This window comes from Littorina saxatilis, linkage group LG12, assembly GCF_037325665.1.
Source record: "Littorina saxatilis isolate snail1 linkage group LG12, US_GU_Lsax_2.0, whole genome shotgun sequence".
Taxonomy (NCBI): domain Eukaryota; kingdom Metazoa; phylum Mollusca; class Gastropoda; order Littorinimorpha; family Littorinidae; genus Littorina; species Littorina saxatilis.
In genome coordinates, this window is record NC_090256.1 from 9,000,012 (window position 1) to 9,019,380 (window position 19,369).

Here is a 19,369-nt window from a genome sequence, read left to right on the forward strand (position 1 = left end):
TGTGATTTTGTATAAACAAAGTCTGTGTGATTTATTTGGACTGAAAATAATCAAAGTATGCCCGATTCTGGACCACCTCCTAGGGGTTTTTTTTCCATTCTGATCGAGGACAGACGTGATAATTTCACTTGAAGATTTATCGCCCTTCCTTCATTCCGAAACGAAACGTGAATACATCTAAATCTTGTCTGGGGCCTATGCCGTCTCGTTTCACGTTCCGTTTCGCGGGGTGACTCATTCACCAAACGAAACGAGCTGCAAAACGAAACGTGCTGTCCTTGAATCTCCCTAATGCTTTTTCAAGCACCGCGGCTACCACTGTAATAGTAACCCTTTCATGAAGAATTCAAATTTGAATGTAATCCTATAAGAACAAAGCTTCCTCCGTCGGAGACTGACCCCTTCTTTGGCGAAAACAAAAGATGTTCTGAATTTCAAGACCTGTACGAAAACAAAGTAAAGGTTTCTTTCTAGATGTTTAATTATTCAACATCACTCTAACCCAATCGAGTAGCCTATTCCCTGAAAAATGTAACCACACAACCGTCGTCTGCAACTTTGCCGACTCTCTAAATCAGAAACGGAAAACTAGTTAACAAGGGAAGAAGAAATGAAAAGTACATGTTACGTAAATATTACGACATTTGACCCCACTCAAAGCTGTACCCAAGCCGTTAGCAGAATGCTATCACCTTTCAAAAGATGTCCCATTTAACGCCACGTTTCACTATTGCAACAACCGACGTGTAGCGTATTCCATCACAAAACAGAGATAGCCTCTTACTACAGCACACAAGGTGAAATACCGGTTCAAAACCGTATTCGTGTCCACCTCATAATCTCCCCAAGATGTCACACAAACCAGTAGAACGTGAACTGAAGCGCGCAGCAAAGACGAAAACATTAAACGTCTATAATCCAAGCAGGAATAAATACGAAGAGCGAAAGGGAGACTAAGATAGCTGTACAGTAAGATCGTCAGCAAAGCCAGCTGACTTACTGACTCGCCATACTCTCGCCGCGTGACAGTAGTGTCACGATTAAAAACACAGACACGCACGGTGACATGAAATACATGTACTTTCGCTCGCCGCCTATACATTTGTTGCGCAAGTGAATGGAATACTACAAGTTATAATAGACTTCTGCCATTTACAAACCCAGAGTTGCAAAACACGACGTGAGTTTCAAGCGCGCGCGTGTGTGTGTGTGTGTGTGCGTGTGTGTGTGTGTGCGTGCGTGCGTGCGTGTGAGCGTGTGTTTGTGCGCGTGCGCCTTTCCCGTACTCAAAAAATAACTAACCACAGACCACCAGGTGCAGATTTCCATCCCAGACCGAAGTTCCTTCATTTCTGATACTTCTTCCAAGCAGACATCAATAGATATATTATATACATTCACTTGTGATATACGTCGTTCGGCTCTTGTGCACTTAGTGAGCTTCCTAACACACGATGTTCTTATGTTCATCAATACCGTCTTAATTAATGCCCAAGTTATGAGTTTGTCCAAAAAGCAAACACAAAGTTTGACAACAACAGCTTCGACATGTCCTTTGTGTGATCTGGCTTGAAAAAGGATTTTAGTTTGTCTCTTGCTTTTCAGGACATAGCGAATGTCCGGAGACGAGGTACAGTCGACTCCGGATATTACGTCACCCCTCGGGGGATGTTTTTGAGCGACGTTATACGCGGTGACGCTGTATCCGGTTCATCGGTTATAACGTCACTTTTACGCGCGGGTGATGTTATATCCGGAGTCCAAGAGTTATGTCCCTTTCTAAAGTACTGACTGTTTTTAATAAAACTGTGCAGAAATGGAACGTGCAAACATTAGTGTTGTTTAAAAATCACAACAACATATTATTGCAAGTTTTAAACTAACTTATTACAATAATCTTTAATTCACTTCCTCATATATAGAATTGTGGACTATTCTCTTCTTTGAGTATTTCCAAAACCTGGCTAGATCATGAATACAAAATTGTATACACAAAATTGTCCCCGACATTCGGCCATCGTATCAACGTACAGTACAGTATAATGAGTATTGTAGGCTACATGCTGATTCTGAGACAGGTTGCTATATAGCTAGTGTTGGAGTGTCAAGCTCCGTCTGGTTCCATCGACAATCTCAGTCTTTAATTATAGTGTCCGACGTTATTAGCTTTAAGGACACATACACACACACACACACACACACACACACACATGGCTGTCGTTCATTCATATTCTGCTAGATCTTAACCTATCCTTGATGTCCGAAGAAATAACAAGTCGCGTAAGGCGAAAATACAACATTTAGTCAAGTAGCTGTCGAACTCAGTCACAGAATGAAACTGAACGCAATGCAACGCAGCAAGACCGTATACTCGTAGCATCGTCAGTCCACCGCTCACGGCATAGGCAGTGAAATTGACAAGAAGAGCGGGGTAGTAGTTGCGCTGGGAAGGATAGCACGCTTTTCTGTACCTCTCTTCGTTTTAACTTTCTGAGCGTGTTTTTAATCCAAACATATCATATCTATATGTTTTTGGAATCAGGAACCGACAAGGAATAAGATGAAAGTGTTTTTAAATTGATTTGGAAAATTTAATTTTGATAATAATTTTTATATATTTAATTTTCAGAGCTTGTTTTTAATCCAAATATAACATATTTATATGTTTTCGGAATCAGCAATTGATGGAAAATAAGATAAACGTAAATTTAGATCGTTTTATAAAAAAACATATTTTTTTTACAATTTTCAGATTTTTAATGACCAAAGTCATTAACTAATTTTTAAGCCACCACGCTGAAATGCAATACCAAAGTCCGGGCTTCGTCGAACATTACCCGACCAAAATTTCAACCAATTTGGTTGAAAAATGAGGGCGTGACAGTGCCGCCTCAACTTTCACGAAAAGCCGGATATGACGTCATCGACGTCATCTTGGATCTTTAAAGTATTGGGAGTCAAATTTTCGACTAACACCGGCAACATTCTGGAAATTAATTATGAAGGAAAATTAAAAGAGATTAAAAGAATTTTAACAGATTGGAGCAGAAGACAGTTAACACCATTTGGTAGAATTACAATTTTGAAAACTTTGGTCCTTTCAAAATTGGTTTATTTATTAACTGTATTGCCAGACCCACCCGAAGAGTTTTTTACGAGAAGTGAATGCAGCCTTTTATTCCTTCCTGTGGAATGGTAAACCTGCAAAGATTCGGCGTAATGTCGTTTGCAGACCTTATTGCAGTGGTGGTCTGAATATGATTGACATTTACACTTTTGTGGCATCAGTAAAGATAAATTGGATTCGCAGACTAAAGATGTTTGAATTTGATGTAAAAAAGCTTATTTTTGATATGATACCTGGAATGAAAGACATATTTAAAGTGGGTGCCGAGTATGTAAATGTGTTAATGAAACGATGTGGTAACAGTTTTTGGAAGGATGTTTTGAAACATTATAAGAAAAGCTGTTCCTTAAGCGAGGTAATTAATGTGAATGATTTTGTTTCCGAATGTATACATTACAATTTGAACATTATACGAGACCACGGTACAATAGTAAATAAGGAATGGATTGAAAATGATGTAGTGTTTATCCATCAGTTTCTACATTTAAATGGAAATTTCTTTACCTTTGAAGAATTTAGGTTAAATTTTCCTTTTGTTCAAACTAATTTTTTATTCTATGAGGGAGTGATTAAGTCCTTACGAAAATATCAGAGAAAAGTAAAAATTGATTCGTTGAATGGTTTTCAGATTAGGGATTATAAACCCTGGCAGATTATTTGTAGAGGCAAACAGGCAATTAAAGAAGTCCTTTTGAAATCAAAATTTGACGATAACCCTGCAGGCATGAACAGATGGAATATGTATTTTTACAACCTGAACTGGAAACAGATTTTTGATAAGTGTTTCAAAACAACTAAGGACACACAGTTAAGATGGTTCCAGACCAGATTGCTTCACCGCATTCTTGGTGTTGCTTGCCGGCTATTTGTTCAAAAGATTCTTGACAGTCCCCTTTGTGCCTTTTGTAAAATTGAAAATGAAACAATTTCACATATATTTTGGTACTGCCCGCTTAGTCGGAAATTTTGGACTGACTTGGAAGAACTGTTAAACAGAAGTGGTATTTACCGCGCAAATGTTCTTTTTACAGAAGAATTTAATTTGTTTGGGTGTATGAACAATGTTAAGGTAGATGTGGTTTTGGATTTTATCATTTTGTTTGCAAAGTTTTATATTTATAAGAGTAAGTTACAAGAGACAAGGCCACTGTTAGAAATATTTCTAAGAAATTTGAAATACAGATTTGAAATAGAAAAATATTCCAGTTTCAAATCTGGTAACATTACCAAATTTGTAGAATTATGGTCCCCATATGAAGAGTTGGGTAGGTAGTACGCTAGGTTGTGCAGAGATGTGATGATATGTGTTTTGGCTTTGGTTTTTGTTTGTTTTTCTTCTTTGTTTGTCTTTGTTTGACGGTATTATTAACTGACTGTATTATTATTAAGCAGGTAATACGTCCATAATGTCAAGTATTGTAATCTGCATGCTATATTAAGCTCCGGCCTTACTTGCAGGAGAAGGGTATGTTATATGTCCGTCTGTCTGTTATGTCCTAATGCTGTGTGTTGTGTATACTTGCCAAACATATCTATTATAAATGTTGATGGATGAATGATGATAAATTGTAGACGGATGCATGTTATTGATTAAAAGCCCCACAATGATGTGCTTGGCAAAAAAAAAAAAAAAAAAAAAAAAAACAAGCTCTGAAAATTAAAAATATAAAAATTATTATCAAAATTAAATTGTCCAAATCAATTTAAAAACACCTTCATCTTATTCCTTGTCGGTTCCTGATTCCAAAAACATATAGATATGATATGTTTGGATTAAAAACACGCTCAGAAAGTTAAAACGAAGAGAGGTACAGAAAAGCGTGCTATCCTTCTCAGCGCAAGTACTACCCCGCTCTTCTTGTCAATTTCACTGCCTTTGCTGTGCGCGGTGGACTGACGATGCTACGAGTATACGGTCTTGCTGCGTTGCATTGCGTTCAGTTTCATTCTGTGAGTTCGACAGCTACTTGACTAAATGTTGTATTTTTGCCTTACGCGACTTGTTTTTTATATGCGTGATTGAAGGACAGAAGTAGACAAATCCATTCGCACGCGCTCGGCGCAGGAGTAACAATGTATGCTCGATATGAAACTTTAAAAAAAAAAAAAATTCAATTAAAGGCAGAGTAAGCCTCCCGTAAACCATCACAGATACGGTCAGGCTTTTACACACAGTACAAACACCCTTTCATTTAAACACTCACCAATTGAGAACATCCTAGGTGCCCTCCGTAAAGAGCGAACAATTTTCAAAGAATTTATTTTTGCGTGGTTTATCTTACCCCTGAGCCATCGTGAACCCGTGTGATCCAGTTTTCCATTTTCACAATGCAGTCGTCATAGTTAGTCATTTGAATGCGACTCGACGTGAGCTTATCTACAATAGCACGTTTTTTTATGCACGAAACAACGGCTGTGGTTCACAAGAACTCTAGCGATGGCTTTTGACTAAAGCTGCCAACCGCTGACTAAAACACCAAGTGCTCTCCCCAAATTCCGCCAACGTATATTCCCAAGCTTGGGACCTGTTGGCGTAACTTATCAAGATCAAGATCAAGATCAAGATCAAGACTGTTGAGAGGAACGGCGATTTGCACTGATAAACCGGCCGTCGTCTGCTACGACCCTTGCGTGACCCTGCTTCCGGGCTTTTCTTTTTTTAAACTTTCACAACTTCGAATTGTTCTGATCTTGTCTTGATGAAAAACGAATTCTTTTATGATTAAAGAATGTTTGTGTAACAAGCTGTCAATTTATTATTTAGATTTTAAAAGTTAGGTCTAGCGCAAAAACGAGGCGCCGTTGTTGTTAACGGAACAAGTCTACGAAAATAAATTCTTGGAAAATGTCTCACGCTCGACAGAAAGCAGCCAGGATGTTCCCGTTCGGTGAGCGTTCAAATGGAAGTATGCTTGTACTGTATTTAGACGCTCGGGGAGCTCTGTGATGGTTTACGGGAGGCTTACTGTGCCTTTAAAAACCAAGACAGGAACTCACAAAACGAATGATATGCAACATTTTTCTTTTAATTAAAAACCTAGAACACTGAGGAACCTAAGTAAGGAACTCACAAAGCGAAATGAAATGAAACATTTTTCATTACTGACTAAAAACATAGAACAGGAACTCACAAAACGAAATGAAATGAAATAAAACATTTTTCTTTTGATTAAAAACCTCGAACAGGAACTCACAAAACGCATGCAGCAAAAATAATTATGCCTTGAACCTAGTTTCCTTGGGCCTCTAACAACGGGAAAACGGAACAACTTGAATACTGTTAATACACAAAACTTGTGACACGTGTAGGGGAAATGAACATGCCTTGACAGTCGTTCACTATGCAAACTGCTGCATATGGGGATTGATATGACGTTATAACCGACATGGATGAGTGACGTTATAACTGGGTGACGTTATATCCGGTGACGTTATATCCGAGGTTAAAATAGTCTTGGAAAGAAGGAATTGAGCCGGGACCGGTGTTTGGGTGACGATATAACGGGGTGACGTTATATCCGGCGACGTTATAAACGAAGTAGACTGTATCGTTATGTGATGGCGCATCATCATAATGTCCCGTTATGAGTTTGTGCCAAAGGCAAACACATTATCTGATGATGACAGGTTCTCGTTTCATTTGGATGTTTGGCTTGTCAAAGGTCACTGGTTTGTCTACCGCTGATCAGCATTATTTCAATTTCTCAACATTGAAAAGGTAACCTGGTGCCCCGTCCTTGAAAAGAACGGCCATAACGTGTTTTGTTGTTGTTGTGGGGTTTGCTACTGCTCCACATATGACACTGTGTGTGTGTGTGTGTGTGTGTGTGTGTGTGTGTGTGTGTGTGCATGTGTGTGTGTGTTTTTGTGTGTGTGTGTGTGTTTGTGTGTGTGTGTGTGTGTGTGTGTGTGTGTGTGTGTGTGTGTGTGTGTGCGTGTTAGTATGTGATTTTCGTACATCAAATGAATAGATTCTGTACAGAGTGTAGACAGAACAGAAGACGTTGCAACGAATGTTAAGACACCGTAGAAAGTTGGTGTAGCAATACAGTTATTGTGTCGAAGGCCTACCGTCGAAGTACAGGCACAGCGATAAAAAACATATAATAAAGATTTGCTTTTTTAAACATTCGTTCCATTTCTCTTGCGTCCGCTCATGTCAGAACAGTGTGAGAATTATGCCTGTTTCATTCATCTAGAGCGGTATATAATTATGTATGTTTATTAATTGAAGTGCAAGGCTTCACGTAAAACGTCAGCAATAACAATGATATCGCACCATCAAGCAGAGGACAGAAAACAAGATGGAATTTCTCATTCTCAATGAGCCAGAGCCAACTTCCCCATGACGATTCCATTTTCTCAGATGAAGTGGGCACACACTTGCCGACTCTACCAGGAGGGACATACATGTTCTATAGTCCGAAACAGGTCCAATGCTCACGTTTCCAAAATCAAGAATCAAAAACAACAACAACATTTGTTGCAAAAACAGGTTCCTGCGTTACTGGGGTAAGAAACGGACTTGAAATATGTGCGTCAGAAAAAAACACGCACGACAATCGTGCATCGGTGGAGAAAAAAAAATGCAGACAGAAAAACGTTCCGTCAGTTTTATATTTGTTTGTTTGCTTTTGTCTTTTTCTTCACAACATGCATACGCTCAGATCACATTGACCTACGGCGTTTGACAAAATCCGAAGAAAAACATGTCAGCACAGCTTAACCCACTAAAAGTCAACGGGGATCAGAAAGAAGGACAAAGTGACGCTGAAATAGAAATGGAAGGAGGGAGGGGGTTAAATTATGTCAACCCGACGAGCTGAAACAAGTTTTTCTTCTGTTTTCTTTTAAAGCGTTATCGCAATGACATGAGTCCAGAGAGGGAGAGAGAGAGGGGAGAGAGAGAGAGAGAGAGAGAGAGAGAGAGAGAGAGAGAGAGAGAGGGGAGAGAAAGAGGAGAGAGAGGGGAGAGAGAGAGAGAGGGGAGAGAGAGAGAGAGGAGAGAGAGAGAGGGGGGAGAGAGAGGGAGAGACAGAGGAGAGAGAGAGGGAGAGAGAGAGGGATAGAGAGAAGGAGAGAGAGAGGGAGAAAGAGAGAGAGAGAGAGAAAAAGAGAGAGAGAGAGAGAAAGAGAGAGAGTGAGAGAAAGAAAGAAAGAGAGAGAGAGAGAGAGAGAGAGAGAGAGAGAGAGAGAGAGAGAGAGAGAGAGAGAGAGACACACACACACACACACGAACATAGGCGAAAGATGGATAAGATGAGGAAAAAGAAATGAAGCATTAGAAAAGAGGGGGGGGGGGGGGGCGGGCGGCGGGGGGTCCAGAAACATCGTTGGCGTTTGGGGAGAAAGCGGGGAGGGATGGGGTTTATCTTTGCTGCGCTGGCCGCAAAACCCCTCCGCGCGGAGGTGTTTCCAGCCATGTAAAAGCCACGAGAAGGCGTGTGCCTTTAATATCGCGATGCAGGAAGAGGCAGGCTACTCGACAGGTCAGAGTAGTTATTTAGGATCAGCACGACTGACGTCAGAAAGGTCTTAGGGTATTTTCACACCCAATTAACTGAGGATCATCCCCGTACGGTTACGACTGTAAAGGGGTCATCGTGTCCCTCCCTTGTCTTGCCTGCGGTCAGGGCTGTACTGACTACCGCCTTCACGTCGCCATCAGTCTGTCGTGAAAAGCTGAAGAGTATTTCCAAATCTCAAGGGTCGCACTCAATCAAAAGGTTGTCAAACTTACAGCAATATTAATAATTAATCTGGTTGAATCCCTGAGCTTATGAAAGTGTGCATCAACCATGACTTTTTGGCCGTTGTCACTTTCGACCCAGCCCAGTGTCTTTCTTCTGGTGCGTGTGTGTGTGCGTGCGTGCTTATCTGTGTGTGCGTGCGTGCGTGCGTATATGTGTGTGTGTGTGTGTGTGTCTGTCTGTTCGTGTGCTTGTGTGTGTGTTTACTAATGTCAGTTCGTCCTTTGTGTTCTCCTAAAACCATAAACACATCTCCGTCACTGCTGAACTCTTTCTTTTACATTTTAAGGATAATAGCTTTTCGTTTTGTTATGCCAGTTCGGCCTCAGTGTTTCCCTAAAACCATACAACTTCTGCTTTAGTAGACGTTAGCCTCTTTCTTCTACACATTTTACAATAAAAGCTGTTTCGTCTCCCGACGCCCTTGGTTCATCGGTGTGCTCCCAAAACTACAAAAACTTAACTGCTTATGGGGCTATACTCTTTCTTTTATATTTTATAAAATAATAGCTTTGTTGTCTTCAAATCCACAGGGTTTTTCATTTCACTCCCAAAAACGATGTAAAAATATTTTTTTTTAAATAAAAACACCGAAACTTCTGCTTAGCGGCTAAAGGTTTTCTTTTAAAAAATGTCATTTTGTAGAATAATAACTATTTTCTTCCAACGCCTGTGGTTCATCATAACTATAAAAACGGAACTTCTGCTTATGGAGGGGGGGGGGGGGGGGGGGTCTGTTTGTTTGTCTCCCGACGCCTGTGGTTCATTCATCTTCCGTGTCGCCCGAGAAGAGCATGAAGACGAGGGGTCGAGAGGCCACCCAAGGTTATGCTGACGTCAACGCTGGGACCTGCCTTTGGGGCGCGCTGTGATAAATTGGGAAAGCCTGAGATTCAAACGGATTGCTGGTACGGTATGTTGTAATACTTTGTGTGTAGTATGGAGAGAGCGGCGGTGGTGTGGAGTGGAGAAGGGGGATGGGGAAGGAAGGGGAAGGAAGGGGGAGGGGAGGGAGAAGAGAGAGTCCCAAACTTTGTACTATGTCACAATTTGTTGTCCTTCACATTTTCTCACAAACTTCGTGACGTAACCAACATATCTGAGGTCAACAGCAGAACGCGTTGATGACGATTTGTACATCCACTGTCAACCAAACAGCGCGAAGGAGGAGAGAAAATGGGAGTGCGTGAGTGCGTGCGCGCACGCGAGTTTGAGAGTCTGGGTTGTAAGCAAACATCTACTTTCATGGCTCTATAGTACACACGTGATTCTTTGGCATGTACGCATCAACACCAATATGAATGTTATTTTGTTTCCCACGCATTTCGTCACAAATATTCTTTGTAATACGTCACAACTTGTTTTCTTCTTTGTTCACCACTTTGGTTTGGTTTTGACACATAAACCAAATATAAAGTCTGACGTCAAATTTAATACGCATTTCCTCACAGTCTTTGCATTTTATTTCAACATTTTGACATTCACATTTCCTCACAAATTTCATGACGTAACCTGTACTTCTGAGGCGACCTGCAGAAGGCACTAATGATCAAGTTTAACGCCGCTGTGAACCAATCAGCGGAAACTACATGATTGTATTTCATATTTATTAAACAAACTGGCCTATGTTTGACAGCGGATGTTTACGATGATCACAACTAAAGCATGTTCTCCAGTTAACGTCATAAGAGCAGGTTACATGTGAGGAAATGTAAAGATCATAAAGAAATGCGAAATAGTTTTTAGTAAAGTTTTTTTAATATTTAAAAAAAATCTAAACAACGAAGCGACTGTGGTAAGATGAACAAAGTTAAAAAACAAAGGATTACTGTACTCACCGATACAAAGACGACACAAGACGATTACGAATTTTCGCTTCTGGAAGCTTCATCAGGAAAAGAACACAAAAGACAACAAAAAGCAGACGCAACACGGAACGAACAGGGTTTGAAAGAAAATAGAGGGGAAACACTTAACCAAATGCATGATTTTGTCACAGCGGTGTTAACGTACAGCTACTTTCTTCTGACGCGCTAATTTAGGGCCCTGAATTGGATTCTAAAAATAACGTTCAGAATAGGGATCCCGTGTATTATTGTGCGTACCTTTGCTCATCCAAAATGATGACAAAAACGATGTTTGTAGGCTTGTTGTCAGACCAGCTTTTTTGGGGTCCTCGGGGAGCATATCGTCTTCGGTTTACATCAACCTCGGCCTTCGGCCTTGGTCGATAAAGATGAAATAAAAGACGACATGGTCCCCTCGGACCTACAAAAAAGCTGGTCTGCCAACAAGCCACCAAACACCTTATAATATCACAGTGATTCTTTGGTATGAGCACCTCAGCCAGATAATGTAATGTTCTTTTATGGATTGCACACCTTGTCAAAAACAGTATATTAACCACACACGTTGATTGGACTTTGTTTTCGGTCACCTATTTCAAAACAGTGTAGATGTGCGTGGTTGTATTAAATATTCCGATACTGCTGTTATTCTTGCGATGTAAGGATGTAACCTACCTTTCCTGTTGAGTTGTGGATAGCTGTAAGTCTCCATGGCAGCATCAGGGGAGCTCACCGTGTCTGCAACAAAGGAAGAAAACAATAAAATTATCACATGCTTATCACCACTGTAAGCTCATAGCTTGTTGTTGTTTCTAAATATCATAATATGGTCATTATGTAATATAAATTGTTGAATAAAGCAATGTTTAACCCAAAATCATTAAATGCTTATCACCACAATTAGCTCATAACCTTGTTGTTGATTTTAAATATGTCCATTATGTTTTTGGATTTAACCGGTAAAGCAGGGTCTTCGCGGAAAGAGGCAACTTTAAGCGCTAAAGCATTGTCTTCGTCGGAAGAGAGGCACCTTTAACCAGTAAAGCATGGTCTTCGCGGAAAGAGAGGCAACTTTAAGCGCTAAAGCATTGTCTTCGCCGGAAGAGAGGCACCTTTAACCGCTAAAGCGTGGTCTACACGGGAAGATAGGCATCTTTAATTAATAGTTTAACCGGCAAAATATTCAAAGCGAACGTCGCAATAACTTGACTAATCATAGCTAAAGACAACAAGCGAGGAAAAATAAACTAGATGAGACATTTCACCAGGTAAAACCAGAAATGCTAATGGCCAACCAGGCATGACACATTCACGCCCGATTAAATCGTATCAATCATCATCCCATACGCCCTGATCATAATGAGGGATACATAGCTACAGGGAAGCCACTAACAGGTGAAAAGATAGGGCATGAACTTTTAAACATGCTAATTATTGCCATCGTGTTTCTATTTTGTCTTTTATAGTGTCATCACGTGGAGTTCGACAGCACCAAAAACAAAACAAAACACACACAAGAATAGGTAAGGAACTCTCTCTCTGTGTCTGTCTCTCTGTCTCGCTGTCTCTCCCTTACACACACACTCCACATGCACCACCACCGCCAGAAAAGCATGAACAACAACTACACCGTTTGCAAGCTCTAGGAACAGTTTAATTGCTCCTATAAACACAACACGACACAGCATGCACCCAAACTCTAATGAGCCACTTGCGTTGTTTACAGTCTATCACAGTGCGGGGTAAGCACAATTACTCTGAAGCGTAAACACAGGGGGACAGGAACTGATGTTCGTTTTAATGCTACGGAACTTGATTCATCCGTTTTCATTTACTGAAGGGAGTAGTGTGCCCGACATACGGACAGGAAACTAATGGTAAATTGTAATTTGTAAGGAACTTGATGAATGGTTTTGCAACCACGTGTAAATGTTGTGGGGAGAACAACACACTCGCTCGCTCACGCACGCTCGCTCACACACACACATACACACACAGTGACACACACAGTGACACACACACACACACAACCACACACACAAAACCGCACACACACACAACACACTCTCTATCTCACACACACACACACACACACACTGTCGATACCACCCCCACCCCCCTCTACTGCAAGTCAGCACGTGCAAAAGCACCAACACACACCACAGCACAACAAACTCTCTCCAACCCCACAACCCGCATTCCACAAAACAACCCCACACAAAACCCTGGCAGCGCCAAGCCAGAACAGCGCACTGACAGCTAGCAAAGCTCCAAGCTCGCGCTCACAACACGCCGCTGCGCTGTACAAAGCCCCTGACAGCTGCTGCGCTATTTTTGGCTCACTGGGCTATTTTTGGCTTCTTGACCTATCCCAGGGCGGTGACCACAGCCAACTTCAAGCCGAGAGGGGGAGAGGAGGGGAGAGGGAGGGAGTAGAAGCGGAGCGGTGCGAAAAATCGATCGCAGGTCTAGAAATAGAACGATGCGCACGCTCCACTACTAGTCTTTTTCTTCGCTGCATCATGGCACGGGATATAACGGGACTGTCGCTATAAGACGAGGGAGGGAGGGAGAGGGTTGGGGATTGGAGGGAAGGGGGTGGGGAGCAGAGAGAGACTGTGGGACTGGCGACAGTGACAGCTCAGATAATATGTTTGGAATCTCTGTTGTTTGTTGTAGTACAATGTTCTTGTTGTTGTCGTCGTCGTTGTTGTATAATGATATAATTGTTGCTGTTGTTGTTGCTGTAGTTGCTGCTGTTTTGTTGAAACAAGTCAAATTCAAGCGCTTTTCATATTTCAATTGCTTTCGCTGAATGCTTCGCTTATTTTTGTGATCATTTCCGTATCCATTTCGCCTTTCTCTGCTCTGTGACAGTGTTTTCCGGTTTTGTTCTTCTTCAATTGTTAGTTTACCTCCTGTAAGCTTCATTACCTCTCTGTACAGGGAAAGGAGGGTCTTCTTCTTCTTCTTGGCGTTCGCAGAGGTTACACGATCAGTCCAGCACTGGTGATAAATGTTGTCGTTTTCTCCAACTCCTGTCGACTGCCATATGGTTTGGTCTGCAAGGGAGTTGGGAAAGGAGGGTGAGGGTGGGGGGGGGGGGGGGGTGTGTGTGTGTGCTACATACATGCGTCCACCTACGCAATGTTTTTTTCAGTGCAGCTCTGGTCAATGCAGAATGAGGAAGAAGAAGAAGAAAACTACTGTTCTTGTGTGCGTGAAGATCTTTCACGCGTTATGCACATATTCACATTATGAGATATCGATAAACAACCCAACAGTGATTTCAAAAAGATCAAAGACGGAAAACCTTTTTTTATTACAGAAATGAAAGCTATTCTTCAAAGCTGAGACGTACGCCAGGTGTTGTACCATGCAAAAATAAAGTTGAGTGGGGTAAAAAGCAATGCATTCGTACTTTATAGCAGACCCAGGGAAGCCCTTAGTTCACTATGTCGTAAATGTTATACATATGAAAGCGATGTTCTGCGTTTCTTACACGTGAACGCTGCGAGAATACCCCGTAACATTTCTAATATTCTGCGTTTCTTACCAGCGTTTTTGCTTCTTCAAAGATACCGTCATTCTGTGTAAACTGTGACGATCAAGTAATGTATGCTGCAGAATCTGTGAACGTGAGACCGTGTTGCAGCCACTGCGATTCTATTGTAGAACACAGATCAAGACGAAGACTACGTGTACATGTCCCAAAATTCACAGCCGACGACAGCTTGTATACTAACATAAACTCCTGGAGCCACCTGTAGTCTTCTTCTTCTTCTTTTGCGTTCGATGTTGATGGCCGTGCTAACAAAGATAATAATTGTACGGCCATATTATCGTGGAAGCGTAGACAGCCGATTTTCTCCCCACGCCAAGTTGGCTGCTGTCTTCCGTCTTCGGTGGTTGAGGTTCTTACTCAGGGTTGCCTCCTCCCCAAGAGTAGCTGCCTTGCTGGGCTGTCGAGTCCACTCTACCCGGGTTTGTTGTCGAAGTTTTCCTTCTCGTAGCCTTTGCCTTTCCCAAGGCGCACACAAGGCAGTGCGGGTTTTGAAATCGGAGTTGTCCTTCTCCTAGATGAGCGACCATCCAAGGTTGACGAGCCCCATCTGCCCGAAGCAGCTGGTTTTAAGGCGCCAGGGACCCGCCTGCATCCCTTCTCCTGTTAGTCGAAGACAGGGCCCGCCACGTGAAGGCCAGGAGCTGGATTTGACTGTCAGAGGTGTTTGGAGACACGAAGCCATATGGAGCATTTCTTGGGAAGTAGGCGCTTATCTCTACTTCCACCCCGGCATAACAGTCCTTGGGCCCCCACCTGTAGTCTAAGTAAACTAACTTTGATGGGAATTCATCACAGCTTCAAACTGAGATATAGCATGGGTGAATGACCTCTAGCTCTACGCTTCAACAAAATTACTTGGAAGAAAAAAGAACACATTTAAAAAGCATTAAACAATGAACCATCCGGTGTCGTTTTACTTGGAATAACCAGTCATGTATCTAGAGAGAGAGAGAGAGAGAGAGAGAGAGAGAGAGAGAGAGAGAGAGAGAGAGATTCAGATTCAGATTCAAAACTTTAATACAAAGGGATAAAGGTTTTAGGCAATGCCTAATCTTCCAACCTGTCCCTTTTAGACATACATGACATTATACATTACAATTATATATTTATATAACATGTATTGAACAGCCAAACGAATAACTAATTAACTAAGAATTTGTAATCAGGTTAAAAGTAACAAAACACTAGTTATAATAACGTGGTTCATTGATTATTAAAATGATGATTAAGATGTTATGCAGTAACAGTTATGATTTTAAAGCGTAGGGAGAGAATTATTTTTGACAAAGATATTTTCGAACATTTTTTTTAAAAGATGAAAGGGTTTGACATGTTTTACAGTACATTGGAAGTATATTCCACACAAGCGATCCCCAGTAGGATAAACTAGATTTATACAAATCAATGCGTGGGAGCGGTAGCGTATAATTCAAAAGCCTCGCTCTACCAGGAGGACGCTCAAACAGGTCTTGGATGTATGAAGGTGTTTCATGGTTGTACATTTTAAACATGAAAACACTAGCATTTAAAAAGAACTGCTGATGTAGCGGAAGAATGTTCACCGTTATTTACACCGTGAATTTAGGCTTTAATTTATAAAAGTTAAAGAGAGATATTTATTATTTGTTATTTAGAGAGAGAGAGAGAGAGAGAGAGAAAAGCCTTTAAGTGTTTAAGTTATAATAAAAGTGTTTGTATTGTTATTTAGAGAGAGAGAGAGAGAGAGAGAGAGAAGCCTTTCTCTGGTATAAATCCTGTCGACAGTTAAACTTAAAGACCGAGGTTTGCAACCAAACATAGACCCACTCAACTATCGGCGAATGCAGGGCAGAGTGGCAGTATAAGCGACTCAAGTGGAGCGAACAGTGTTTGTATTGTTTGATACAAGGTATTTGGCTATGTTTAGCCCAAAGCCCATTGAGAGAGAGAGAGAAAGAGAGAGAGAGAGAGAGAGAGAGAGAGAGAGAGAGAGAGAGAGAGAGAGAGAGAGAGCTATTTCATTATATCCGTGAAAGCGTGAAAGTTGTAGACCCCAGGTTTTCAAACAAGCATTATAACGCAGAGGCCAGAAATAGACCCACTCAACTCTCTCTGAATACAAAGCTCGCCGACAGACCAAGCGACCGAAGTAGGACGAACGGCGGTGTTTGTATACTATGTCAGTTGATGGAAGGTATTTGGTTATATTTAGCCTTAAAGCCTATTGACAACACCGCACCAACTGCGACGCGAGGACAGTAATGCTTTTTGACACTGCGAGCTTGGTTGGCCTTACGGTGTAAATAAATAGAGGCCCGAGTGAATGAAACTGGTGTTGTCGGTGAAAAAACCTGGGGGTGCTTGTATAAACTGGGTTAGAGAGTAGCGAATGAGGTCAAGTATCTCTCTGGATCAGCTTTTCATGACGTAAAGTTAACAACTTATTAATCACCTCGCTGTTATAAGTAACGCATTTTACACACACAGACAAACGCACGAAAGCACGCACGCGGATACATAGGCGGGCACGTGCGCTTACACACACACACACACACTCCTACACACATGCGCAAAGACACACACCGCAACACAAACCACCAACCCTCCCCCCCCACAAACACACACACACACACAAACAAATCACACACTCTCTCTGTGTGCCTTTGTCTGTTTGTCTGTCTGTCTCTCTCTGCAGTGTGTTAGTACACCAGTAAAAGGACACTCATGAATTAATCAAGAAAACAACAAACACACACCCAAACCAGCTGCACAGGGAAAAGAGTTGACAAATCACGCCCCCTCCCCACCCCCCCTCAAACTCCAGTAACCCCGCCCCGAAGTCGTTAACCTGTCGACCTCTTCAGTCAACGTTGTACGTCAGTTGACGTAAACCCCCTACTGTTAATACACTGGGCTTGCTATTTTGGGAATTTTGTAATCCTGTTTTGCTCCACAATCTCTGCTTCTCAATGTGTACAGAGAATTGCCGACTGCGTCACCCTGAGACAGTTGACTGAACAGCACTTTCAAGGGTGACAAGAAGCCTATCTATTTAAATAATGAGAGACTAGTGAGGGTAAGATGAGGGCGGAAGGGGGGGGGGGGGGAGTTGTTGGTGGTGCTAGATGTCCGTGTACTAGAATTACACGTGAGGCTGAGAAACATACACATTCACCAATAAATAAAAAAAATAAAAACCTTGAGGCTTGACTTCCCACTTTATACTCCATCTACCTCTCTCTTTCCCTCTCTCGTGCTAACTGCCTCACACACACACACACACACACACACACACACACACACACACACACACACACACACACACACACCTACCACATCCTTTTATCTTGGAAAAAAACCAGAACTTATTAACAACCGCCGAGGTTTTCCGTTCAGACCGTGGAATCAATATGTCAGAAGAAAATGACGGCCTGTAATTGCATAGACTATATATATTTGAAAAGGCTGAATCGAATACCAGAATAAACCATGACATTCCCTTTAGAACTTAATAACCGATCCTGGCATTATGACAATGACGACGCACAGAAAAGACAGGCTTGCAAACAAGGTTAGCACCTATGTTTAGAAACCCGTTTTTATCTCATCAATGTCTTGCAGCGGCTATGTTTGGAAACCTTTTTTAATTATCTACTTAATGTCTTGCAGCGACTATCTTTGGAAACCTTTTTTTATTTTTTATCTCCTAAATGTCTTGTAGCGGCTATCTTTGGAAACCGTTTTCTATCTCCTCAATATCTTGCAGCGGTTATCTTTGGAAACCTGTTTCTATCTACACAATGGCTTGCAGCGGTTATCTTTGGAAACCTGTTTCTATCTCCTCAATGTCTTGTAGCGGCTATGTTTGAAACCTGTTTCTATCTCCTCAATGTCTTGCAGCGGCTATGTTTGAAACCTGTTTCTATCTCCTCAATGTCTTGCAGCGGCTATGTTTGAAACCTGTTTCTATCTCCTCAATGTCTTGCAGCGGCTATGTTTGAAACCTGTTTCTATCTCCTCAATGTCTTGTAGCGGCTATGTTTGAAACCTGTTTCTATCTCCTCAATGTCTTGCAGCGGCTATGTTTGAAACCTGTTTCTATCTCCTCAATATCTTGTAGCGGCTATGTTTGAAACCTTTTTCTATCTCCTCAATGTCTTGTAGCGGCTATGTTTGAAACCTGTTTCTATCTCCTCAATGTCTTGCAGCGGTTATCTTTGGAAACCTTTTTCTATCTCCTCAATGTCTTGCAGCGGCTATGTTTGAAACCTGTTTTTATCCCCTCAATGTCTTGCAGCGGCTATGTTTGAAACCTGTTTCTATCTATCTCCTCAATGTCTTGCAGCGGCTATGTTTGAAACCTTTTTCTATCTCCTCAATGTCTTGCAGCGGCTATGTTTGAAACCTGTTTTTATCTTCTCAATGTCTTGCAGCGGCTATGTTTGAAACCTGTTTCTATCTCCTCAATGTCTTGCAGCGGTTATCTTTGGAAACCTTTTTCTATCTCCTCAATGTCTTGCAGCGGCTATGTTTGAAACCTGTTTTTATCTCCTCAATGTCTTGCAGCGGCTATGTTTGAAACCTGTTTCTATCTATCTCCTCAATGTCTTGCAGCAGTTATCTTTGGAAACCTTTTTCTATCTCCTCAATGTCTTGTAGCGGCTATGTTTGAAACCTGTTTTTATATCTCCTCAATGTCTTGCAGCGGCTATGTTTGAAACCTGTTTTTATCTCCTCAATGTCTTGCAGCGGCTATGTTTGAAACCTGTTTCTATTTCCTCAATGTCTTGCAGCGGCTATGTTTGAAACCTGTTTTTATCTCCTCAATGTCTTGCAGCGGCTATGTTTGGAAACCTGTTTTTCTTCACAGTGTCTTGACCTAATCGTGCGCCACTTAAGCCACAGTAAAAGTACATGCCGATGTCACTAAAACAATTCTGTCTCTTTTCTGGATCTTTATTGCAGCCAATTACGCGCTAACAGCCACAGATAAAATACAGCAGTTATTTTCGCAGTGCACTCAGACGCATTTTTACCTATTCTCTACGCCAAGACAACCCTAGACAACCATTAGGACTACAACAAATTAGACTTGCTGTGG

The 19,369-nt window shown here is 41.6% G+C and overlaps 1 protein-coding gene across 6 annotated transcripts in view; it reads right to left on the reverse strand.

Moving 5' to 3' along the window:
- Positions 1-19,369, reverse strand: part of LOC138981201 (histone deacetylase 4-like) — a 158,328-nt gene that overhangs the window by 111,937 nt on the left and 27,022 nt on the right. For all 6 annotated transcript variants that reach the window (XM_070354042.1, XM_070354044.1, XM_070354043.1 and 3 more), the window contains exon 4: positions 11,400-11,462. In XM_070354042.1, coding sequence (XP_070210143.1) covers positions 11,400-11,462 — 63 coding nt within the window. The remainder of the gene's footprint in view (positions 1-11,399; positions 11,463-19,369) is intronic.